This window comes from Antrostomus carolinensis, unplaced genomic scaffold (assembly GCF_000700745.2).
Source record: "Antrostomus carolinensis isolate BGI_N321 unplaced genomic scaffold, ASM70074v2 scaffold3316, whole genome shotgun sequence".
Taxonomy (NCBI): domain Eukaryota; kingdom Metazoa; phylum Chordata; class Aves; order Caprimulgiformes; family Caprimulgidae; genus Antrostomus; species Antrostomus carolinensis.
The window spans coordinates 9,014-36,338 of NW_010321022.1; the positions used below are offsets into that span (position 1 = coordinate 9,014).

The 27,325-nt window shown below is 42.0% G+C and overlaps 1 protein-coding gene across 1 annotated transcript in view; it reads right to left on the reverse strand.

The window, feature by feature from the left end:
• LOC104526328 (ubiquitin carboxyl-terminal hydrolase 4) overlaps positions 1–27,325 on the reverse strand; it is a 27,467-nt gene continuing 142 nt past the window's right edge. The window contains exons 1-16 of the mRNA XM_029085389.1: positions 27,322–27,325; positions 26,577–26,694; positions 23,545–23,718; positions 21,537–21,695; positions 19,922–20,146; positions 18,667–18,750; positions 17,801–17,895; positions 6,681–6,872; positions 6,047–6,135; positions 4,830–5,045; positions 4,684–4,754; positions 3,972–4,087; positions 2,924–3,073; positions 2,113–2,216; positions 463–551; positions 1–340 (exon numbers count right to left, since the gene is read on the reverse strand). The exon at positions 27,322–27,325 is cut by the window's right edge and continues 142 nt beyond it. Of these exons, the coding sequence (XP_028941222.1) occupies positions 239–340; positions 463–551; positions 2,113–2,216; positions 2,924–3,073; positions 3,972–4,087; positions 4,684–4,754; positions 4,830–5,045; positions 6,047–6,135; positions 6,681–6,872; positions 17,801–17,895; positions 18,667–18,750; positions 19,922–20,146; positions 21,537–21,695; positions 23,545–23,718; positions 26,577–26,594 (1,884 nt within the window). The 5' untranslated portion in view covers positions 26,595–26,694; positions 27,322–27,325 and the 3' untranslated portion in view covers positions 1–238. The remainder of the gene's footprint in view (positions 341–462; positions 552–2,112; positions 2,217–2,923; positions 3,074–3,971; positions 4,088–4,683; positions 4,755–4,829; positions 5,046–6,046; positions 6,136–6,680; positions 6,873–17,800; positions 17,896–18,666; positions 18,751–19,921; positions 20,147–21,536; positions 21,696–23,544; positions 23,719–26,576; positions 26,695–27,321) is intronic.

Consider the following 27,325-nt stretch of genomic DNA (forward strand, 5'->3'; position numbering starts at 1 on the left):
CAGATTTTAAAAAGAACTTTATTGAAGCTCCAATATATATTATTTTTGGCCTCTAAATACCCAAGTGTCAGCACCTACTCCTGGCTCTCCCGTGCTATTCTGCAACCCCCAGCACTGCATCTTTCAGTGCTACGTTTTCTGCTTGACTCCTACAGAAGGAAGGAAAATTTTCAGATGCCTCAGGCATGGCTTTAGAAGAGCAACCGCTAACATGGTGGCCAAGTGCTGGAGGTGATGTTTAGTTGGTGTCCATGCCGTCACACTCTTCTTGGGGAGGAGATGGGGCAGTGTGTTCCTCACCATTTCGGCGCTGATAAAACAGCACATACGCAGCTTTTGTCTACCAAACAAAGAAGAAAACCATCTGAAACAATCCACACAGCCTGTCTGGAAATATAATGCCCAAAGCAGGGAACCACACTTGCAGCACAAACTCAGATTAGCCTCAGGTCAAATACTCACCACTATTTGGTCTTCTGAAGCCACTGACACGCTGCTGTCATCAAAGTAGTACCACTTGTCATTCACTTTGTTCTTTGCGTAGGCAGTGTCTGTCAGGAGAAGAAACAACAGCTCAGTACTCCGGGAAAGACCAGCAGGTAAGGCCAAGCCAGCTGTGCTGCACCAGCGATGCTCAGGGCTCAAACTGAGCGTGCACAGGAGGCCAGGAGCTAGCTTTGACATTAACTACCTCAAACCCAGTTCACCAACACACACAACTTCTAGAACATGCTAGCTAGAACCATGTCCCACATACCAAACTTACCCCTGAGAGCTGAGATACAGGACAAAGAAACTTCAGAAAAAAACCTCTAGTGTCCTGTTCACCCACCTTGAGCCAGCGCTTTCTCCAACAGACAGTTTGAGAAAGACTCTGCATTTTCACAAGAAAAAAGTTTTCTGTTGATGATGGATCTGATCTAGTGCTTCCTTCCTTCCTCAAGAAGGAAGTTGGACTAAAGTCCTGCAAAGTCTCTTCCAACCAACACTTCTGTGACTATGACCTCCAGTCTCAAAACATACACCGCCCCCTTCAGCTAATGCTATCCTACAGGGACACACCCTACAGACACTGCCCAACAGGAGTTCATCATCCTCTCATACAAAAACACTTCTGGATGGTTCTAGAAATGTCACCTCCAGCCTGGATCTGCACAGATACCTGATAGAGGGAACTCCACCTACAGATGCATTTTGTCTACGCTGCGACAAAGCCAGTGACAGAAAATACAGCCTTGTTGTGTATCAGACTTGTCATGTATAACAAAGGGTTTGGCATGACATTTCCCCTGCTATGTGAGCCCTTGTCAGTGCAAGGGTAGAGACATTCCACTGCAAGCTAGAGCCAGCTGTGCAACCAAGATGCCCCAAGAACTACACATTTACTTGTGGCTTGTTTTAGAAAAAGTCTGGAACAAAAGAAAATTAAAGAAAAAAAAAAAGTGTGCTTTAAATTGCTATTGCAGCAAAGATAATTCAGAATGGGAAATACAGAAAGGCATCAGACCCAGCCTGATGACAAGGTACACCCTCTGCTCTGTCCTCCTGGCCTACAGGCAACTGCTGCTCATCAGACCTTGTCTCACCACCACTGAGGGAACCTGTCAAGCTCCTGCTTGGCTGGCTCAACTGCTGTCAATTTCTGCTCTGCAGCTGTGATGCTGCACCCACACTGGACAAGCAGCCTTACTTTGCCACGCTGCAGGGCAAGAAGCTGAGTCTTGGAGCTGAACTGACAGCTTATGCTGAAGACTCTTCCCAGCACTCTCCAACAAGAAGCTCCTTTCCACAATTTCACATTCAGCATTGAAAAATCTTGACTCCACTCAAATTGGGGAACACCATCACACACTCCAATGACTATAAACAAAGTCTCACGGGCATTAGAGTCAGACCTCAGGCAGCTACACAAGCTGGCTAGCTGCTCTGCAAGTCCTTATAGGAAAGGCATTGCCTTCCAATATGATATTCACCTGCATACAAAAAAGCAGGTAAGTTTTGGACTAGACACTCTTGGTGAGGGCTGCTGCACGTGTCCAACACACACAGCCCTCCCATGACCCCTCTGCCTATCTTTCCTTGTGCACAAGGAACACAGAAGCAGTTACTCACAGTGGCCTACTCCCATGGCTCCATAGTGATTGGAAACTGCAATGAGGTCATACACATACGAGCCTGCTCTGGGGTCGCAGACAAACTCAGACATGTTTAAACCCCTGCAAGGAAATACAAAAGTATCAGTAGACCAGTAACCAGCACTTTCTAAAAGGTGATGCATGATATCAGTGAAGCTCTGCAGGCAGGCAATGCTGGTGCAGAACTGCTGCACTCTGCTGCTCAACAGCCACATGTTAGCAGTGTAAAGACCAGACACGTCACCCCTCCCACACAGGGCAGGTCCTAGTAAACACATCAAGTTTTGCCAAAAGATTCAGAGGAAGGTGGTGAACTCCTGTTCAGAGTGCCCCTGTGTAGGCAAAAGAAGTGAGTCAGGAGTAGTAAGGAATACACACTTCATCCTGCAGCAGGATGCTGACAAGCAGAAGCAGAGCAATGAGGCAGGCCTTCAACTTGTACATGTACAATCCTCAGTACTACAAGTGCAGCCCTGCCCAATAAATTTGCTAAATTCTCTGTAGGAGTTTTCTTGGGTCAGCAGAATCATATGGTTTTAACCTAATTTCAGAGGAAACAGTACCTGCTAGTAACTAGCGTTCTTTGAGATGAGTAGAACAAATTAAGGTTAACAAACAAACCCCAAACAGCTCAACTCATGCCTGCTGTCTTGCAGTTCAAACCCAGAAGACAGAGCTGTTCCAGTTACAGCTTTAGTAACAAGCCCACCCAACAACAACAACATCAGAAGTAGATTTCTCTTGACCAGCTTCTTCAAGCTCTTCCTAGCTTGAGGGAAGAATCCTACCTGATAGGGAATTCCACAACAGTGTCGAGTTTATCCCTCCAGTATCTGCTGTATGAGAAGCGTTTCAAATGCACTACCAAAATCCTGGGCAATGACCACAAGTCAAACTTCTTTGTGGCCTGTTGATGTTTCTTACAGTTAGGGCAATACCTGAGGAAGGAGTAACAAACAAGGAAATTAATGACTTATGTTAAAAGAAAAGCTTCTGGCTTTTCATTAGGACATGCCTCAATAGCACAGTACAGTCCCTGCCTTACAGAAGGCATTTTGGCTGTGGAACATGCAGGTGAACACATCTCCTCAGAGGTCTCCAAACTGCAACTTGATTTCACTTTATAGGCAAAATGTCCTATGGCAAGTGCATTAACTGAACATTGTACAAAGATTATTTTTTCTTTTGTAAATCAAAAAGTGTTTAAAGGTCCCATTATTTCTTTATTATCTATCTCCTGATGGAGCTCAAACAGGTAACAGTTGCAAACACATCTACAGCATACAACTGGAAATTAATATTAAACAATCACCTACTACACTGTAAGTTATTTTCTCACACAGCTAGCAAACAACCTCTAAAGATGGTCTGCACACACAGTAATCATGTTTTGGTCACTTAGGATCTGCTGTACCTAGCCCCTCTGGAATAGAGATTTTTTCATAGTGTTAGGAGCAGGTCAGGATTGGTTCAAGCTAGAAATAATGCAGGATTAAACCCTAAGGCAGCTGCATGCTTTCACTCTTTATTACCACAACTACTTCCTCTAACAATGTCTGGAAGACAGATGTATGCTGGAGGATTAAAAATAGCCTGATCTTTGGAAGCTACATGCCCACTGCCACTTTTCTTTAAATAACAGCAGGAAACAAAGACTTTATTAAGCCAAGCCTGCAGCCTATGGAGTCAATGACTTAACACAGAACTGAGAGACTTCTCACAGAAGAAGACAAAAAGACAGACCTGGGAAATTATCAGAATCCCATGACAAATAATGTGAACTCAAATAGTTATGGCATTTCATGATAAACACGGCAGGCAGACAGGGGATCTTACCATGGGTCATGTTCACCAAGCGTTTCCATAGTAGTGAAGAGCTCTATGCAGTCTCTGAGGGCTACCACAGCCTTCTTCTTCTGTGGCTGCAACATACTTGCATGTTTTTCAAACGCCTAGTGAAAAAGACACATGCTTTATTGGATTCCACATAGACTTTAATCCTTGTCATCACTAAAAGGAACATGCTCACCTTCACCATGCTGCCGGTTTCTGCCCCCAGATCCCCCATCCACACAATCATCTCAAGCTTCCAGCCACCCCTTTCTTGTGTTGCAAACAGTCCATAAGATAAAATATAGTATGGCCTTACTTGAAAGTTGGGGATTTGTTTGGTTTTTTTTTTTTTTCCCCAAAAGAGTAACAACAGGTTGTTCTGTTACAAAACACAACCCAGCAGAAGTCTCACAGAAAGAATACTGAGCTTTCTTACTAGGCTCTATGAATTTGGTTTCGGGTTTCTTTTGAGTTTTGTTTGTTGAGTGAACTATGAACTAGACTACTTAGCTTTGAAATTAAGATGTCTACTTTTCAGAACACACTGGAAACAGACCAGCAATTACAGATCTATAGACCTTATCACTAAAAGATTGTAAGTAAACAAAACTCATGCCAGTGATTCCAGTTTTTATGAAGGGAGCTACACCTACATTTCACCATTAAGTACCATGCACATTTACATATAGATTATTTATAAAGAGCATCCTACAACCTGTGCCTCCTGTTCATCAAAAAGTAGCCTCCGTGTATCAGAATCCCAATCAATAGCCAGCGCAGAAAAAGCTACAAGAAAGAAGAAACATTTATTGCAAAGTTTTAAGGAGAAGGAAGGAAAAAAGATAGCAAGGCAATAATTACCATTCACTTTTAAGATTTTTCCTTCTACAATGGAGTTTATCTCAGAGGTCCCAGAGGAATTCACGAGGCTAAAAGTGAAATGCTGCTTCTTGCAAGGCTGCAAGTCTTTTGCTGACTCTGTCTGCATACAACCATCAGAGTGACAGGGATCAACTTCTGACACCTTTTCCTTGCCTTCCTGCCCACCATCCTGATGCTCCATCTCTTCAAAGTCACCTGGCAAAATTTAAAACAAGCACAACATTAAAGAAATTGAGTGTAAGTTCAGAGTGACACCTCACATGGACAGCTGGCTGCATGAGCCTGGTATGACACACACTGCTTACTCAGGAAGTAATAAAAGACACACAGAAAGAGAAATCTGTGCTTGCTAACACTACATCTGAAGCTGTATTTTTTCCTTTAGCAGATATTAGGTAATGTGCTGGGTTTTATTTCTTAGTATCAGACATGATGGAGACTGTTCAGTTCACAGTAGGTTAACAATCACACCTTCTGACAGCACACCCTAATAAACATCCCAAGAGAGAATCAGCAAGGTTGCAGTTGGGTGTCTTTACAGAAGGGAATATGTAAGTCTCCAGGAAAGTTACTTCCATTCTTTGGAAAAAATGGGTAGGGTTTTTTTTTTTCCTCTATTTAACCTTTCCCATTTAAATTCTTCCAGTTGTTATTCTCACAGCAGCACAAGTGAATCATTTCAAAGAGGAAAGGGAAATATGCATTTGCCATCAGTGTTAAAAGCTTCCTTGTAAGCATACAACCTAGGAATGAGACCTTGTGATTCTAGGTCCATAAACAGAAAATACCATTTCCACCTTATTTCTCCAGAATTTGCCTTTGTGACCTAACAGGCCAGTTCTCATCATCAAAGGGCATATTAGGAAAGGAGTTGCCTCTGGAGGGAGGCACCTGAACACCTAAGAGGGAAGCGAGGACTTCCCTAACATTCATCAAGATGAATGCACACCACACCTAAGATGTGTGTAAGCAGCAGCTCTCCTGCTGATGCTCACGTACATCTGATCTCCCTTGGAAGGAAAACAGTCAACAGGAACTCTCACCATAGCACGCAGAGTCCTACGCAATAGCGTGGTTTAATCACTGTGAAAACACCATCTGATAGAGCTTAAGCCAAATACACACAGCACAAACCAAATGCCAGTGAAAAGCTGTAAGTGCTGAAATGCTTCCAGACAGTTCTGACAAGATGTTACCTTCAACCACACCGTTGGAGCCATTGCAGGTTCCTTTGTCCGGGCACGGTGTAGAGTGTTCTTCTGCCAAAGGGAGTTTCACGTAGCGGCTGGACAGAGGGAACACGTTTATCACACCATCATTCTTAAGCTGTACATCAGAACATCTCTCCATCATCAGTTCTTGCTGACCAATCCCCCTCAGCAAACTGGAACCCATCCTGTACAGCACCATTGACAGGCCAAGAGCTCTCAGAATGAGTCAAACAACAATTCAGTCTTTGTTCTCACTGCTTGTACCAAGTTTTTCTGGCAGTAACACAAAAACAAGCTATGGTAGTCCCATCTGAGAGCCCTGAAAATATGGCCTGAGCTCTGCTCCTGACCCATTGTGCAACACCAAGTAGACACTTCCCTTGTAATCATCACCAGCATTAGCTTCCAGCCTGCTTCTACAGAGCCTGAAAAAATGAGGACCTTGAAATGTCCCTGGGGCTTCCAGACACTAAAGCAATACAAATCCTGGTTTATATGCCACACACAAATCAGGGGAAATTCTTCCTGTTAACACGAATGCAGTAACCCTCTTACAGTGTAACTGAACAAGCCACCACTAGAACTTTGCAGAGGATTGAAAGATCCAGACATGACTTACCTGATCTGCTCCAAAATCACACTGTACAAGTGATCCACAGTGAGCTTGTGTTTCGGCACAGATATTAGCAGTGGCTGACCAAAGAGTATGGTCCCTGCAGTATTGCTGGATTGCCTCATTGTTTTTTCCCGAAAGTAAACAGAGAGAGTAATGTACTCCGAGCCATCCTCACTTGGCTTGCAAACTTCATATCTGTTCAAAAAGACAGGTATTTCCACGGGTTATTTCCACTGCCAAAAAGCAAAGCAGGTAGAACCAACATGAACTCACTCCAAGTCTGTCCACTGGGTCCTCCTGAGAAGGACAAAAGGGGTTGTGCTCTGTCTCCATGCTATAGACAGAGCAGTTTCCTGAGCACCTTCCACAGCACACAACGGTACAGGACACACACCTACCACCATCTCAGCTGCCACCTTCCCTGTGTCTTTACTCCTAACTCACATCCCTATTGCCACTCATTTCTCATAACATTACCCTGATAACTACATGTTGCATCAACCAGATCACAACATCAGTGAAAAATACTAAATGCACTTTGAAATCCCCCTGGAGAAAGAGACTCAGTATCTTGGGCCCTGCGTTCTCCCAGCCTCTTATACAGTTAACGCCTGAGCTCACATCACTGAGCAGCCAACATGTCAGAAAACTAAGAGTTTGGAAACATCTGGTTCAAAGAAAAATCCAAGGACAGTAAACACACAAGAAAAACATTCTGGAAGAAAACAAACAGCTCTGGAGAACAGCAAGAAGATGGAGACACAGCTTGCTCTGCTGGGCGAAACAGCAAATGAGATATTGGCATATGTCAGTCAAAAGAAACCACAGGGTCCAACACTATCCCATCGTTCACTCATCATACAGATTTCAGGACTGTTCATTACAAAAGATTCATTTTCAGGAAATCACACTACTCCTTAATTTGGCGAGTCACCTGTCCCAGACTTATCTGAAAACTGAAAGAAAAAGAAACATTTCATGAAAGATGTTACTACACGTTAACAACCAAGACCACAATCGCATAGAATCACAGACTGGTTTGGGCTGGAAGGGACCTTAAAGCTCATCCAGTTCCAACCCCCCTGCCAGCAGCAGGGACACCTTCCACTAGACCAGGTTGCTCCAAGCCTCATCCAGCCTGGCCTTGAACCCTTCCAGGGAGGAGCATCCACAGCTTCTCTGGGCAACCTGTTCCAGTGTCTCACCACCCTCACAAAGAAAGAATTTCTTCCTAATATCTCATCTAAACCTCCCCTCTTTCAGTTTAAACCCATTTCCCCTTGTTTTGTCATTAACTGCCCTTAATGAAAAGTCCCTCCCCAGCTTTCTTGTAGCCCCTTCAGGTACTGGGAGGCCGCTATAAGATCTCCCCAGAGCCTTCTCTTCTCCAGGCTGAACAGCCCCAACTCTTTCAGCCTGTCAACATACATACCTGAATGTACCAACTCTTAACAGCTTCAGACAAGCTACTCCCCTTTTCTCAAGGGCTAAGAAACAAATTTTTTTCATTCCCATGCTCAAAATACCCTTGTAGAGCAGGAGGAGAACAAATTTTAGAGTTGTAGTCTGCTCCATCCTACTGTAACAAAAAGGGATCCCAGCCTGGGGCCTGCACTGAGTAGGTAGAGTACATGAATTAATATATCTTTCCAGAGAGTCCCAGCCCAGCCCACCAAGAGCATCAGAGATCAGAGTCAGCATGAGACAGTCCAACACAAACAGCTTATGCAGTTTTCTATGCTGTCAAATCTAATCAGCTGGACACCAGCACTGGATACAGTTCACACCTTCTAAAGTCTCCTGAGAAACAGCACCACAAAGGGATGAATTATTTTAATTAGCACTGTTTAAATAACAAAAGACCATACTCAGTCCTAGAACTTAATCTAGGATTAACTCCTGGTCCTATGAGACCCTTGTGCTGGACTCCTATAAAACAGATCAGTACACAACATGCACATGTTCCTCAACATTCTTGTGACTGCTCCTCATGCCACGTACCCAGCTCTGCAAGCAGCAATTAAAGCAACCTCCATTTATACTCCACCCTCATGTGCGTCCTGAACAAAGCCCTGCCCAGGCGATGGAACAGATGGGACAGGAAGAGCTAAGGACTACCCATAAGCAGGTGTCACCCATCACAAATAGCATGCTGTACACCTATAAAACTCGCCAAAAAAGCATCTCGCACACTTCTCACAGAAACAACAAATTTGGTTAATCAGGTGCCCCTCTACCCACTCGACCTCAGAACAGCTTTTACATACTAGTATTAGAGGCAGACACATCAGAATCAGCAGCTGTCATTTTCCAAATCTCTACAGTAACACAGATCCCTTCTTAAAAAAAAAAAACAACACAAACAAACAAAAAACCCACAAAAAACTAAGATAAAATATTTCATTTACAGTTTACAGAAGGCTATAGAGCTGATATTGGGGAATTACTGGACAATAAATTGTATTTATGTATCTTATAATTTAATTGAAATTATAGAAGATAAAGGTGATGCTACACCAGACTACACAACAGTTTCAGAAGTCAGAGTTGTCAGCTGAGCTGCTACCACACTGTCAGATACTGGCTGGTTGCCTTTATAATTCATGACAATTCTGAAAAGTGTCTGAAAACAGCTAAGGAACAGGGTAGGACTCAACCAGTCTTCATCAGCATCATGAAGGCTTCAGGTCTGTGGTTCTAATTCAGGTAGGAGGCGGCGAGTAATGAAGTAGGGAACTTTTGCTCCCTTGTAAATTGAAGTTCAGTAAGTGCACAGGAGCATGAAAAGCTACAGGAAGACAAGGCAGAGCTAGGTGAAAGGGCACTGAAAGCAGAAAATACTCTGAGCTAAACACCAGGCTACTATACATGTTGTATGTTATTGAAACATTCCCTCCCGAGTACACTATGATCCTCATTCCAGCTGCAAAACACTATGTGGATCACAAGTCTAACATCAACCAAGAAAATAAGTATATTTTGTAAAAGAACAGAGAAGGGTAGAAAGAAATACCAATGCAGAAGCTGACAAATAGATTGTCTGAACAGGATTACTACTGCACACCGACCCAGAGATGCTGCTGTGAAATTACAATAGGTTCAAAAGCTGGCAATAAGAATGAACAGAGGATTGGAAAAAGCCTGGGTGAAAATGCTGCACGTATTCTGATCTCTTCTAGGAAGTGGAAATACTCGTAATCTGTTTGCTTTCTTCCATAATACCAGAACACAAACAAGTAAACTAGGAGATAAGAAACTCCAAATGTAACTTTTCCAGACAACACGTAGTTTGCCCTGCAGAAGTTGGTCACAGGATTTTGACAGTCTGACAGAAGAGTAAGGTTAAAAAAGATGAGAGAATTCAACCAGCAAGATTTTTCCAAACCTTAAAAAATACAAGCTTATTTTGGACAGGACACAAAAATCTCATCTCAAACAAGCACACACCAATTACAGCAAGTAAGAACAAACTACTAGACTAGCTGGTTTGCTGACCTAACTCAGCTCAGTCATTGCTGTAACCTCAGTCACGTTAACAAACCTGACATTTCTGCAGCCAGTCATGGTTTTTCAAGACCATGAACCCAACTAAACACAATACACAGCGTGTTGTAAGAGAAGGCAGAAAACATGGTACATATGGCAAACTAAATATACCTTATTCCAATAAGCACACTTTTATAGGTTAAAGGTGACCTGCAAATCAATTTGTGAAACTTTCATCAACATAAACAACATGTGTTATATTATATGCCCCATTAGCCAGGCTAAGAGAACAGGGGTATCTAGTTCAGCCATCAAAACGTTTTTCTTCTTAGGCCTTAAGAACTAAGAAGAAATACACAGAGTGATACCCTTGAAATGGGCTGTGGAGTTTGCTTTCAAGTGGTACTTACCTGACCCCTTGTAGGCCGGCTCCAAGCTCCAGCAGGATCCCTGGGTGATGTGATATCACCAGCATGGTGCATGCGTGGGTGTTACATTGGAGCGGGAGCCGGAGGTCCTAGCGGGGCTGGACTTCACAGAACCTAAGAAAAAGAAATAGTAAGCATTTTGGTTATGTGCTGAATGCTGTGCTCTGCTTAGCCTGGAGAATGAGAGCATTCAGCACAAACACTGAACCAACATCATCAAATTGATTTGCAGACCACCTTTACATAAGTGACACTCTGATCATTTGCCCTTTCACAGGAACAACGTGCCTTGAGAGAAACATTTACAACGCTGTGAGCAGCGGGCTGGTCCCACCGTTCCTTGGCTGCACTGCCCCTACACATCATGCCAGAGATCCATCTTCAAGTCTTATATCAAATCCCTTTATTTCTGCAAGCATCTTACCTCTTCTCTGATGCTAAATATTAACACATCTCACATCAGGACTACACTATGTGTCCAAGCCCGTCATGGTAGGAAAGAGATGAGTGCAAAGCCTAATGAAAGAACGGGTTCGGAGAACTCTAGCCCCAGATTCTCCTCTCCTTTCAGGTGACTGGAGAAGAAAATGTATAGTTTTGTCCTTTTGTGTAAGAGGAGACAGGTGCATTTTGGGATGCATGAGAGTCACTTGAAGTCAATTAAAAACTCAGAAGTCCAGTAACATTTGCATTTCTTCTTTTTGAAGCTTTACTATCAGAGAGCACAACAGGTAAGGTAACACACCACAAGAACTGATGAGCCAGAAACTGAGCAGTTGAAAGGGAAAAATATGTCTTTGCCATCCAGGGCAGATATTTCCCTCTCCCACACAATTTCTGAATTACATTCAGATTAAATTTCAAATGGAGTCCAATTCTTCCCCCTTCTCCCCACTCCCTCAGGATTCAGCATCTCCCACCACTTCAGTGGGACATGAAAGTCCACAACACATCTGAAGGTGTCCCAGGTGCCCTGCAAAAATCATAGAAGGCTGGACACGTTTTCCCTCATATCCCTACAGTGAAAACAGGAAAAAAATACAGCTTTTTCAACCACTGGAATCACCTAAAAAAGATGCAAGCTCAATATTCTGTACATCCCACGTATTGCATGTTTCACACATGTTCATCAACAGCCAAGACTACAGTATCTGTGCCTGTAGATCATGTCCTCTGTCAAGCAAATGCAAGAAAAACAATAAAGTACATTCCAGCTATGCTACTCCTACTGCAACATGTTGTGTGAGTTCCTGCTCAGTGACATTTACAGCTGAAATATTTCATGGAAATTGATATTCTGCTCAGTAACCAACCAATACAGAGGTCTAAATCCAAAGCTGAGGCTTAACAGACATTGGTGTCAAAAGCAAGAAAACAGTACCAAAGTTTGTTTGTTTGTTTTTAAATCAAATCCCTGCTGGTGCACAGACCTTCTACAGCACTAGATTCTTCCTAGAGTTTTGAATTGAGATGTGAGCTGCTAGCTACCTACTACACAATACTTTAAAATCAGAAGTCTGTCAAACCAACAGGGATATTGCCATGTGCAGACCCAGGTCTGACTATCGCTTTCAACAAAGCCAACTTGGAGAAAAACTGCAAGAGACTGACCATTTACATTTAAATTTTTCAGTCCTGAGCCAACTTAAGGTGATGCTAACAAATATACAGAAGGCAAGAACTGCCAGGTTAAGTTACTACAAGACCCTGAAGCTTCAGAACCATTGAAAGAACCTCTTTCTGTTACAGAAGACAGTCACCCAGGTGGCAGCAAAACCACCTCAATTCCTATGCCAAGAAAAGTATTTGTAAAAAGTAATTTGATCAAATCACTCTCCGCTAGGAAAAAGGAACACCCTGCCCCTTCTGCTCCAGCTCTTCTGCAAGCTCACTCAGAACAGATGCAACCTACTAACCCAGCAAAATCTAAGGTGGAAGACCTGCTGGACTCTGAGCAAAGTCCTGTTTAGAGGAGGACAAAGACAGTAAGGAACAGAGGAATGATTTGATGGCAGCTGCTCATGAAATCAGAGCCTGGGGGTCTTATAGCCTGCGCCCCCATCACTACATACTCTTGACTCTAGCAAACAACCACAGATGATTACTAACACAACCTTGGTTTCCTTCTGCCAGTGGATGGGAGGAGCACTTTTCAGGTGAGGAAACTGTTATACAATTAAAATGATAATTTAAACACCAGCATGAGGCATGGAAGGGTGCTGTCGTCCGTTTATCACAGCTTCTCTCATCATTCTCTCAGACTGGCTACCAGGAAGGATCAAAAAGACCCAAATTCAAAGACTAGGCAGCAAAATCCTTCAGGAAAACATCAAAAAATCAACAGGACCCATTGAACAGTTTGAAGTTTTAAAATACAAGTTTGCAGAATGTACACGTGAGAAACATATTTCTGAATATGCTGTACTGATTTAACTCTATTTTGAATTGCTTACTTCTTTGCACTTTGTTTTCTATCCAGTGAAAGAAAACTTACATCTAACTTCAATTACTTAAAATATATTAATGAGATGTACACGTTACAATCTGCCAACAGAGGTGGCTTGCCACTAGATGTTACTGGAATATAAGAACGGAAGATCGGAATATAAAAGGGACGAGGATGCACCAGGGTCAGTAAAACATGAATCAGGAAAGAGTTTGAGTACATGAGACAGTGAATTTCACGTTAGTTTAAACACAAAAGATTTTTTGAGTCTATAAAACATCTCATTTAAATAAAAACCACGAGCTAATGGTCTTCAGTCACATCCCAGGTTGCATATTACATGTCAGCTTTAAACACTTCTAGGTTAACGTTTAGTACCTGAGAACACACCCTGCAAAAGGGACCCTGGTGACCAGATATCCCTCTCCAGTTTGGTTTTTCCCAGCTGAGAGCTGACACCACTCCCTCAGCTTTGCTGCACTGGGAGCACAATATCCTGAAATGATAATGATTTCCTACTTCATTTGTAACACAAATAACTTTTAAAATCATCACCATCTTTTCTGATACTTCTATTCTCCTAGAACAGAAATTTTAATCTCACTGCACAAGGCAATTAAGTGATTCCAACAGATCTTAGGAAAAATATGTTCTCAAAACATGGTAGGCAAGCAGCTTTCAGAGGATTTCTTCCTTGCTTATAAATCAACTGCTATCTTGTCAGCCCTACTTAACGCTCTAAAAAGTCTTCTTAGAAGTTTGTTTTGTGGCAATATCCAGGATAAACATAGTGCAAATAAACTTTTGATGGGTTAGCACGATTATTATTGGTTTTGGTTTGTTATTTATTTCAGTTGTGAATTTTGGGTGAAAATACTGGCACTGTAAAACATTACACAGTAATACTTTCTAATAAAAGCCAGCTGTTCCCCTTCATTAATTAATACAAAGATAGTTTTCTTTCAGAAACAGAGAGATACACATTACACAGTGATCTAGTGTGTAATGAACTAGGGACACACCCCACAACCACATCACCAGTCAGCACAAGGGGATCTTTTCCAAGCTAAACATTTTCTGGACTATGCAGGCACACAGAGCCATCCTTCAGGTCATAAGAAACAAATCTTTTCTTGTCACGTCTCTAAAGAATTGGGCCTTTATTTAAAAGCAAAAAAAAAAAACAAAATGCTTTTTAGTTGGGACTCAAAAGTCTTCTTCATTGACTTTGAGGAAAATAAAATATTTCTCAACTATACGTTATTTCAATTACATATTTTTAGTTTCAGGTGGAAGCAAGTTTGTTCTTTAAAGGTGGAAGATTCTGAAAGACTTAAGATTTTTTTTGAAATATTTTTTCTTCCTCCATTTAATAAACAGTGAGATATCTGCCTGTAATCTAAAAAGGTAATTAAGTTGCTGGAGTATCAGAAACTCTTGAAGTTACCAGCAGCAGCAGCAATCCGAGCACACGACCACCACGTTGCCACATTCACCAGCCATGCACCACAGCTCCTCAGGAAGGCATGAAGCACATCCTGATTCAACATGTTACCGTTAACTTCTGCCAGAAACCAAACGCTGGGGCTACAGCTTCAGGAGCACCTGAGAAGTTTCTGTTTAACCTGCCCCTGCCCCATTCGAGCCACCTCCATGTGCACCCAGTGTAGAGCAACGTGGCTCTCCACGCCAGACCAGAGAAGGGTTATTTTAACACTGTCCTGTATCCTGACCCAGGTTGTCTTCTAGTTCTACAGTTACATCAGCCCAGCTAAGGTGCAGGAACAAATGCTGAGCATTACTCAACCAGCACTGAGGATAAGCACAAACTATGTTTTCATGCTAAAGACATAAAAAGCAGGAAATTTTAGGAATGATAAACCAGTCAGGCTAGAAGGAAAAATTAGCCAAAGAACACAAGAGGAGTGAATGGGGCTGCTCCTGCTCTGGTTTTGGAGAAGAAGCCCACAAAGAAGGTGTACATTGCAATGCCTGGGTCCATCCCAAAGGTGAGTAGCAGTGGTGGGTGCAAGTCAGAGTAGCATTTGCTTCAGATAAAAAAAAAACAAAAAAACAAAAAAAAAAAAGGAAGCAGGCAACCCAAGAGAAGTCCCAGCACTGAAGGAAAACATAAAAGGGCCACTGCAACAGCTAAAAGGGCTGGTGTGGGGTTCCGTGCAGGAGTCCTCTCCAGCGGGTGTAAAATCATCCTGTCTGCAAGAAGCAGAAGGCAGAGATGCACCTCCAAGGCTACAAGTACATTCCCCAGTGGTAAACAGGTTTTGAAGCCAGCAGGACAAAAATGTAGTTCACGTTACTTTCAAAGTTAGGCACTTCTTTAGCAGTGATGTACCAAGTCCAAACAGACAGTATTACCCCTCCAAAAGCAACTCAGAAGATCCTCGCCTTCCTAGACTAAGATTTAGAAAGCCTGAAAAAACAAATTATACAAGCCAGTTTCAACTTAATTCAGAGTTTTAGTTCACAGATATCTCAGATTTCCTCAGAACGTAGACTAAATAAAAAGAAAAATTAAAAACATTGCCTGCAAGGAAAAACTACAGAAAAATCCTGATTTCTTAGGAAGATACTAGAAACACATAACACATGCAGCAACAACAACAACAAAAAAAGCCTTCAGCATATCCTTAATGTCATCAGCTTGCAAGAGCCCAACGAACAAAAAAACCTAACATAAGTAGTTTTAAATTCAACAGAGTCCTTCCAGTGACAATTTTAAGTTTCTGCCAGTGCCATTCCACTCTCACAGTCTGCTCACCACAGGCTCTACGAGCAAGTAACAGCAAAAGGGAAAAATCCCTAAAGAATCACTCAAACCTGCAGTCCAGAAATCTCAAGTTGAAGACCCACCCTGATTGATTCCACCTTGTACCCATCTTAACACAAAACTGATGTACTGTCAATCCCTCCTTTCACACCTGCTTCAGCAGATACAAGAGCTTCATAAAGAGAAACAGAAGAACCTTCAAACTGCTATTATAATTTCTTGAATGTTTTAATTCAATCACTGAATATCTAAGAGCAGACTTGTTATAACCAGACAAGCTCAGCAGATTGTCCATGCTAAAAGTAATTATGCATCTGCCTTTAAATAAGAAGTTATACTATTTATGAACAAGTGTTTCTCTTCTGTTTTGGAAACAAGGCTCCCTTTCAGTAAAAGAATGCTGGTTTTTAGCTGTAGGTATCTTTTTCCTGGCAGCATCCCCCATTAAACAGAGTTCCTATGAGCAGCTTCCTCCTAATTCTTGCCCTGGTGCCTGGCTGCTTGCTCTTGCCCTGCAGTGCTAAAAATATCTTAGAGGGTGTATATAGAAAAAGAAAATTAGCAAAACTTCCTCCTGCTACCTCTCCTCTTCCTTGGAGGGTTATTTTTAACCCAGGTCAGTTCACTCACTATGACTATGACTCGCAGCATCACCTCATTTACACCTGTGCCTGCACATAAAAGGAGGCAGTGACTGCAAAGGAAAATACACATGGAGCAGCAGTTCAGCTAATGCTTCCCCTGCACCTCAGAGCAGATCTGATTCAGACACAGTTGTTTTCTGTGGAGGGATATGCAGCATGTTATGCCTGTAGGAAAGTGGGGGATTTCTGTAATTACCATTGTAATATCATGCTTCTTGTTTTTTCAGTGTTTTACTAGCTTTGGAGACAGACTTACTTACAATCTAACCATTTACAATACCCTCACAAAATGGATTTCACAGAAGCCAAATGTTCTTCCTAGGCATCCTAACTTGCCACACCTTTAGCTGCAATTGAAGAAAACAACATGACAAGAACTTTCAGAAAAACTCAGATATTATATAAGTCTCAGCAATGAGGTCACGACAGTCAGCACGACAAAACAGCACCAAGCAGTGTGTCACAGCACCCCACTCACACTGCTGCAGAGGGCTTCACGTTGGCACAGCAATTTTACAGAAGTTGGAATATTCTCACATGAGGAAGACTGGGCTTGTGATGAAGGGCTGGATCTGACCTCACAAGCCCCAGATTCGGCTGCGAGCCTCTAAGTCCATTTTACACTTCATATGCAGTATTTTCATTTTCCAGCTGCAATAGAGGAACAAGACTCTTGCTCTCCTTACCAGATTTCACAGATGACTGGAGACATCACATGTACCAAACATATGTAAAGCATCAACCATAACCAAATCCTCAGCTTCACTGAAGACCCTCACAACCACAATTAAGACACAAACTGTGTCAGTCAACAGCCTATCAAGAAACCCCCAGCCATAGTTTTTACAGCACGCAGCAAACCATGTTGGGTGTTAGGAGAGGCAGAGTACAACAACTTAAGACTTCATGCTGTCCTAATAACAGCTCCAAGGCTTTTGGCTGACTTGGAGTATAAGAACAGTAAACTTAAGCTTGCCTAAAAATGCCAGTGAAAGTATAAGTGTAATCCAGACATAGATTATCATCTCTGAAATGGCTTCTAGAAAGTTCCAAACTGCAGAACACAGATAGAAATTTCATTATTACCCAGGACCATTTCCTTTGTGTTAGGAAAACACCTACTAAAAACTGTTCATGCTGTTCTTCTTTTAGGGAGAAGTGGTACAGTACTGCTAGGTCATGCAAAAGGTCTACAGGAAGGCCTAGGTTTTGAAAGGGAAAGGACAAAAAAAAAAAGAAAAAAGAAAAAATAAATCAGGTTTCACATTCTGAGACCAAAGCAAATGTTTTGTAGCATTCTTCACACCGTGGCATCTTCACACTTTACTCACACAAAGATGTCGTCTTTTGGCATGATATGATTTAAACCTTCATCCATTTGGAAGATTTTGTGGAATCGATGGTTATACACGTCTGTCACCACCATCTAGAACAGCAAGTGATATTTGCAAAGAGATTATAATAAAAGTTTATATAATTAGGCAAAGTAACTTTAAATTCAAGCAACAGTTTATTCCTATTCTTTGTTTATCAGAGCTTTCAGCACACCAACACCAGCACTGTTTTCTGTAACAGCACCCAGCAGCTCATCAGCTGTGTTAGTTAAGACAAATCAGAAAAACAAAGCAAATAACAGAGTGATTTTACAGAGGTACTGAGGAGGTGCAATTCCAACTGCTGCAAGTCAGCCTGGTGGAAACAACAGCAAAGATCTCAATATCAGAGTGGCAACAGGCTAAGATTTTGGGCATGGATCACTCACATCTATAATTAACTGAAATAAATTGAAGTGCTACACTGGCATGAAAATACCCCACCAACTACAAAATCATTCCCTCTGGAAAAGCTCACCTGATCCCTTTGTTATTAAAAGGATGTCCAATAAGACATGGACCCAAAACAGACACTGAACATCTCTCAGGACTAAGAACCTAGACTATCAGAAGTGGTGGGAGTGGGCACTAGCTTTCTGCCCCTTCTCTTAAACCTCCCTACTGCAATGGAAGTACCAGGATAAACAGATTGATTCATGCTTTTTTTTTTTTCTATTCTACAATCAAATAACAGCATTGAAACTTGTTAGGGTTTTGTCACTACTCCATAAGTTCAGCTTATCACCCATCTAAAAGCTAAGCCAGCAAAATGCTTCAAGAAGAACAAACATTTATCTAAATTACTGTGCTGCATTTATCCTTACATTTTCTGCAGGAACACCAGAGAGTTTGGAGAGTGATTCACACAGATCCGAGATGGCCCCCATCATCGGCACCACGACCCGGTACTGGAAACAAAGATAACATCATGCTTACACCAGGCAAAATAAAGCCATGCAGGTCAGAGCACAAGAAAATAGAAACAACACCTTGAATTTATAGTTCTGCTGAAGTTAAGGTCACAGCCACACACTTTAAGGTTTTCTGGATCTTGGCTCTACCTTACAAAGCACGAATTCAGAGGGAATGAAAGAGCCTTGAACAGCTGGTCTTTTGCTTTGGTCAGGCTCAGCAATAGTAAAACACATGAAAAAACCCCACAAACCCTTCCAAGCAGATCAGATCATTTAAACCTTCATTTGATGGGCAATGCCAGCAACACAGGCTGTAGTTCAATTTTAAGAGTCCTGTTCCAGACACACCCTCAGGCTGAAACACATCCCCAGAGCTCACCCAGAATAGGACACACCATGTATGATACTGCACTGGGGCTGGGAGTTGCTCTCCTCACAGCATCCTCCGTGGTGTTGCACGTTGGATTTATGGCTAAAACAGTGTCGATATTGCACTGCTGTTCTAGTCACTGCTGAGCAGTGCTTGTGCAGGGTCCAGGCTTTCTCTTTGTCCCCACTTTGCTCCCTCAGCAGACAGGCTGTGGGTAGGCAAGAAGCTGGGAGGCGACAGCCAGGACAGCTGTCCTGAACTGCCCAAATGGCTATTCCACATTATATCATGTGATACCTGGCAATAAAAATTGTGGTAGAGAAACAAAGGGTGTTTTTGGCTTCCAAGGTTATTGCTCAGAGACTAAGAGGGCACTGGTCTGCTCAGTCTACCTTGGAATTGAGCAGGCTTTAAAAGCAATGAAGTATTTTTTCTTTTTCTTTTGTTTTTCCAAGAGGGATTGTTTTTAATTTGTGTTTGAAATTTTAAGTTTCACCATTACATTTTGGAGGCAAACATTCCAATGCAAACACACTGCTGCTTTCAGGGAGCAGTACCTCACACACAGGCAATCTCATCGTAGGAACAGGTAAGCCACTTCCAGCTGACCCATGACTCTAGTCTCACAAACTGAGATTTTACAAAGCCACTCGATTTCACATGATCAATTCCCAGTTTTCACTCTCTCAGTCAGATGTGAACATCAGTGTACTTTAGATTACTTGCAAAGTCTTAATCTTAAAACGTGAGAGAAAGACTCAGATGACTTGAAGCTGTGTCTTCAACATGCCTCACCTGGACAGGTCTACGCTGTGGGTCTGCATATACCAGGGTAACTTCCATGAGACGATCTCTCCTCAAGGGCAGTGGAAGGGTTAAGTAACAGAAGGGATCAAAGGTCACAGACACTTTGGAGCATTTGGGACAAACAAGAGTAGATTTGAAAAGACCATGAAAAATATCCACAATGATAGAATCATTCCTCAGCCTATGGTTCTCCCAGGCCTCTTTTGCCACCTCCTATAAAAAGGAAAAAAAAAATAGATATATATTAAACATTATTTCTTGCAAACACTTCCATAGCATGGTAAGCAAAGGGATCAAAGAAAACCCAGAAAATTGATACTGACAGATAAATCTGACAGAAAAGGGGAGTCTACCAGTGTGTCCAGTGTAACACACTGGCATTTTTCCTCAGTGAAACTAAGGCCTTGCATCGAGTCAAATGTGATACATCTATCTTAGCTGAGTCACTTGGTCAAGTATTCCTTGGTGCATGGAATGCCAGAAGCACAAATGGAGCGGAGGGGACAGTGACAGGGTTGCACAGTGCTCTACAGGACAGCAAGCTGCTAACAAGATACACTCCCCTCTCCTCCAGGAGGAATGGACTGCTGTTCCCTGCTTTTGAAAGACAACTGCAGTTACAGCTTCCAAGAAAAAAGTAGAGTTTTTTCATCTCTGTTTAGGTAGAGTGGGTAACTGGAACCCAAGGGTGTTTAAATTCAAATTCAAATTAAATTTAAAATGTAAACTTGCTTTAATATCAGTGTATCTATTTCCACATCACCAGAAAGGAGAAAAATCAAGTCAAATCTCTTAAGGAGATGCAGGTAGTTCACCAAACACTAGGAATTCACCAAGATCCATGGTTGTACCAACTCACTTATACCCTGGTTCTCTCCTTGGCTTGATCAGTGCTTTCATGCACCCTATTCAGTCTGGTTTTAAATCTAGCTCATGGATTACATTTGTCTAGAGACCATCATGGAGCACACATGAGAAGTCCAGCCTAAAAGCTCATTTCATTTGACACTCTGCTGTTTACCAGTGGGACAGCTGAACAGCTGCTTACAGCCCTGTGCCCAGGACACATGTTCAGACCCTTGTTTGAGGGGCACCCCAGCACCTCCACATGAGAATGCTCCCAGTCGCACCCAAGCCCACGTGCAAGTGAAATGGCCTGCACAGTAAACACTCTCCTCAAACTGATGCTGAAAGCTGCTGCTGCTCAATCTACCTGGAGGAATAAGGTGGGCCTGAGTAGTCAGGAAGAAAGGTTATGGTAGTAACTACAGCCTACTTTTAGGTGGCTGTTATGTCACAAGATCAACTTCCTTCCTTTCCACTGCAGAACCACGGCAGTATTGTGCCATAAGCACATCTTCCTGCACACCAGTACAAGAACAGACACTCTGCTGTAAGGCAGAGCAGCAGCGATGTGCCACGAGGTGTCATGAAGAGTCATCTGGGCCATAAAGCACAACAGGGTTCTCCCATCCCAGGTACACTGCTTTGTAGGGAGGATGTTTGCGTGGCCTGTGAGCAGGAAGGGCAGGAAATACACAAAACCCAATTAAACTCCCTCGGAAGCACTACCTGCCCTGTGCTCAAGTAACGGGCACCATACCGAATCAGGTCTGCCATTGGCATCCTTCAGCTCCAAGTAGGGCTTCTTCTTCACTCTGTTCAAATCCTCGTGCAAGCCATCTAGAAGAAAAGCCAAGAGCTCCTGGGAATCTTGCTGCTGATATCCTGAAAACTGAGGAGCAAATCGGCCAACCTGTGTCTGAAACACAAAGGCAAGAGTCAGAGGGGGGTGAGCATTACCCATGTAAAAAACAGGGATACAAACACTTGCATCTGGCTTCTGCAGAGATCAGCTCCATGCTGATGTGAACTGGATGCTAATGCAGTAAGTGTGCCAGAATAATTTTCCCAACTATTTTTTTTCCCCTCCCCTAGTGTTGAGAGGGAAGAATGCATTTAGTGCTGTGACACTAGAAATCCAAGTTATCAATATTAATTTAGGAACCTGCAAACAACCAGTACACAAAAACCTATCTGCCTGATGCATTTTGTACTTTAATTTCTCTTTCAGAAGCCTACAGTTCCCACAATGGAGACTGGCTATAACGTAGCATCTTGAGGCAGGTGGACTGCAAGAGTGCAGATGCTTACAGAAGATACTTAAGAACTAACAAAACTGACTTAAAACTTAAGACTGAAATCCTCACCACAGCAATCTCCAGCTATTCTAGAAGTTATGATATGGAGCTAAGAAACACAACAGCCTGAGCTAGTGAAGGCCAGAAACAGCACACCCAAATACAGCCTCTTACTTTGTAAGTGCCATCTCACAACACTGCCATTTAGTGCTCCTGCTTCCAAAAAAAACAACAGAAAGGGGTCCCACAGGAAAACCAACAATTAGCTGAAGGAGTGGTCCCTCCTAGTGACCATCACTCGTTTTCTATATAAACAAAAAGAGTTCAACAGGCTTGCAGAATTGTGCTTAGTACATTTTAACCACTCAAGATGACAACTGCAAGGGAGCCCAAACTGAAGGGCTGTTTATATTCTAGAGACAGTTAACACTCACTAAATCAGCAACAACTGTTAGAAAAATCACAAGTGATACTGTACTAGGAAATAAAGAATAATTCCTATTTCAGGCTTAAACAAGAACAGCCCACATTAAGACGCCTTTACTGATGTCCACCACAGAGTCACATATTTCCTCTGGACAGAAGTTTAAAGAACAATTTTCATAGTGGTGGGTGATGTGCCAGCAACTCCGAGTCACAGAAATTAAACATCTTGTTGTTTCAGAACTAACTGTGACTCTACAGAGGACAAGATTTCTGCAGCCCAGAAGACTTTCACTCCAGGTCTCAAAAGCACATACCCTCAACTTCAAGACTGCACCATGCAAAACCTGAACAGCAGCAGACACACATTTACACTAATATCAGGTCATTGCTTATTTAATGCATTTGGGATGTTATTCTTCCTCAGCATACTGAGATTGCACTACAGAAGCAAACCCTTAGTGTTCCTTGACTGCTTTAATTATGCTGCATTGGAGCATCTTTGCATTACATTTAAAACAAAAGACATAGGTACAATTTTTCTAGGGGTTCATATACAACTGCTATGTTGCAGTATTTCAACTGAAAGCAGCTCTTTACACTGAAGCACTGGAAACATTCCAGCAATAAATAACATTACAGACAACGGGATGCATTTTGCTCTCCACTTTATTATTACATTTTTTAAATTTATAACTTGCACAGCTTTTCTCACCGATTAAAAGTTCATGGCTGGCAATTCACATGACCTCACCTAGTTTTGTAGCAAAGATCAATTTGATGCATCTGTAAACAGCTCTCAGGCTGGAAGGTCATTTACTAAGCAAGGCATTTAATGTTAAAGAACAGTAACTGATTCCAGGGTACGACACTACACACTGGCAAGTTCCTCCTTGTACCCTGAAAAGCATTTAAAATAAAACATGAAACAACACTGAAGCAATTCTGTCATTACTGCTTTCATGACACTAAAACATGTGGAAGGAATATGAGCTTCTACTGATTCTTCTGTCAAGGAGCCATACTACAAGAACATGGAGTACTTACTTTGAACATACGCGGGGCCACGTGAGACTGTCTCCCAGACCACATCTGTTTGATGAGCTCTGCATAGGCTTCTGCAATTTCTCCTCTCATCCCCAGTGGATTGTTCTGATTTATTTCTGCTTCATATTTATCTTCCAGGAAATATTCAGTCAGAGGTGGGGTATTGCTCAGACACTGAAAAAGCATTAAGAAAATGCATTTACTGCGCTGGACAATAAATCTGTGTGACAATGAAATAACAAACCCAACTTTCAGAGCAGAACATGTACTAAGTTATTAACAAAACTGGTGAGACTGGATTTGAGTAGATATTTAGTAAAAAGAAGAAAAGAAAAATCTCTTGGGAGGGTGGGATACTGTAATGATTCCAGCTCAGAGCATGGTTGAAATAAAAAAGAAATGCCACCAAATACCACAGCCTTCAAAAGACTAACAGCTGATGTATGAAAAATGGTTTCTCCTGCAGGTGCCACACTGACTTCTCTCCTACACAACGTTTGCCCTTCAAGTGTGAGCTTCCCTTCTGGAGCAGTTTCTACTGGTTTATCTGGCTTAGCTTACTGGTCTGCAGCTTCTCCTTCAGAAATTTCCTTAGAACTGGCATCACATTTATCACCTTCAATTCCTTTGGTGCAGAAAATTTTTAAGCATTCATTTAAAGTTACTGTATTTAATAGTTCAGGAGAGCAAATAGCAACCAACCTTCTGAAATCAAACAAACAAACAAACAAACCAACCCCTACAGACTTTTGGAAGGAAGAGTATCTGCTCCTGGTATTATGTCCCTGCACATTTTGCTTATTTGTTCTGTAACTTCCACTGATACTTCAATTTGAATAGAGTGTTGGTGTAATGCTGAAGTCTGACAAAAAACCAAGGAGTAAAGATTGCAATCACAGTCCTGCCAATACTCACTAATTCCTAGAACTAATGTACATAGACCTGTTTTTCCACACATGACTGAGATGGCAGGGTAGGCAACCTTGCTGATGTATTACAGAGAAGTCTGCACACAACAGGTCAGGAAGGTCTTTAGCAATGTCACCTTAATATTCCTTCTCAAGTCTACATCCCATATTCACTCTCTAACCTTGAAATCATAATATAAGGAACAGTGAGAATAAGAGAGGTCCTTTGCTCCTCCTTGAGGTGAAACACAAGCTATACATTGTCCTCCAAATGCCTTTAAAAAAACCCCATCAAAAAGTTAGCCAGGTTTCAAGGCAGGAAGGATACCATTCCACATCTACTCTCCCATTTATATCTTTTTTTAATCATGTATCATGGCAATGATTTAACACATCATGGGAAATTACCAGAAACCTCAGGACACGAGTAAAACTACCACAGGAAGTAGTTTCCCTAATTCAGTAATTCAAACACTCGAAGCTCATAGCAAGAAGCAACACTCGGAGAAGTAAGGCAAGACTTGACACTGTGAACAAAAAAGAGCCAAGTCTGAGATATGATCAAAATTATTAGGGTTTCAAGGTTTAATATTTTTGTAGTATCACAAAAATATTAAACTGGGCTCTTTCTGAATTCTTGAAATTTCAGGACCCATAGCAGATGCCTGCACAGTGCTACACCACTTGGGTGGAGGTACACAGACCTCCCAGCACAGTTATACATCCAGCCTGAAGAGAGTCAAGAAAGTGTAGTCCTGTCCTTCAGCCAACTCTACTTTCACTGCCTGGATGTGCACCTTGTGGAATTTATTTCCTACCAATTTTTTTCCAGTTCCAATGCCCAGGTGTTAGTGTTCTTCTCTAGGCAAATTACATTACAGTTCTTCCAGACTGCCATCCATTGACACCAGCCTCTCACTGGGAGACTGTTGCTGACAAAATTCCAAGAACTTCCAGAAATTAAGGCAGAAATTTGTGTCTGAAAGACTGATGTCTAGAAAATTAAAATCTAATGGTAAATAGAAAAAAGAAATTGGTCCTTAACGTGACTAGGTTGCATGCAAAATTAAGGCTGAAGTGTGTTTGGATTAAGTTCCTTTGACAATTAAAATTAATTTTAGAAGTTTTTTCTTAGCTATAAAGTTCAAGAAAACATAATGTGGTTTAAGGTTACCATGATACAACTGAAAATGAAGTTATGTCAAAAAAAAAAAAAAAGGGGAGGCAGTCCAAGCTAACTGTGGTGTCCTGAATACCACATGCATAATGCACTACAGTTATTTTAGGATCTGTTCTAGCTTTCAAACCTACCACAGTGACAGAAGTCATTACATAGCACTTGTACCCCATTAAAGTTTGCTCATTGCTTCAATCAAAGTTCATACAAGTTGGCTCATATTTTGTTTGAACTTCTTAGCAAACAACTATCCCTAATAAGTTCCTGCATTTTTACAAATGAACCAAATAAACTTAAGAGGTAAGTTAAATAAGTATACTAATGATTAGCTTTGCATAACAGTTACCACCTTAACATCTCCACACAATGAACCCTTCCTGTGGCTTTTCATACTCTTAATTTTTCAAGAATCTTTAAACATGGACCCCAGAACTGCATGCAGTGACCTGCTCGTGTTGCTTACGCAGCCCACGCAAGTCAAAACGTCCTCCACATCAACCCGTTTCCGTCAGGAGCACAGCACTGGGACCTCACGTTGCAGTCAGGCATCTGCTCAGTGTGACTTCCCCCTTCCCTTTGCAGAAGGCATTATTTCAGATCCAGTCCTTCATACCATACTATGTTTTATAGCACTAACATAGAATCATAGAATGGTTTGGGTTGGAAGGGACCTTAAAGCTCATCCAGTTCCAACCCCCCTGCCATCAGCAGGGACACCTTCCACTAGACCAGGTTGCTCAAAGCCTCATCCAACCTGGCCCTGAACACTTCCAGGGAGGAGCAGCCACAACACATAAGTGAAACTAAATATGAACTGTTTTTTTTCATTCCATGTGCAGTCTCCTCACTGAATCACATTAAAACACACCCTTCTTTCCACGGATTTTAATCCATAATCTCTGTGAGACTGCTCTTTAATTCTAAAGAGGGCTCTTTCCAATTCTTACCTGTAATGCAGAATTCATGAAGCAGGTATTTCCAAGGTTACTGAGTCCACAGAGTCCAGGTTGTGAGAGGGAAGCACTGTCCCTGCAGTTGTAAGAGTTACAGACAAATCCAGAACCTCTGGAAGAAAGACAACACAGTGAACTCCACAATGAGTTTACCAAGTCTCAATACTGTTTAAGAGTCACTTCAAATACAAGTCAAAAAACTGTTTAATTGAATTGTTTAACCAGCCTACACGTTTCTGCTGCTTCATAGTGGCTAATATTGAATACCAGGAATGTGAAGTGTATGTGCTAACTTTGGGAACATTAATGGTTACATGGTCTATTATTAATTTATGGCTCATAACACATTAATTTCCTCTGACTACCAAGTACACAGCACACTATCCTAATGCAGCAAGAGTCTGTATGAGTCTATATGAGATACTGTAAGAGCTAATAGGAAAATTATGATCACTGTCTGGAAAGGCTTCTACCACACTGGCAGGTGGAGCAGAGAATATAAACCTTCCTCTCATACCCCCAGTCCCCTCAAAACCAGGCAATGCCCTAGCAGTTAGTAAGCTCTGGAACATGCACTATTTCTGCAAGTGAGCAAGGAACAGCAGAACACAGTGGTTTCAAAAGCAAAGACTGATACACAGGTCCACAAGAGTAGCAGAACTCCTCACAGGGCACCAGCACACACCTTTTCTATACAGGCACGGATGCACAGGATTATTTACATGAAGGATGAAGAAACAAAA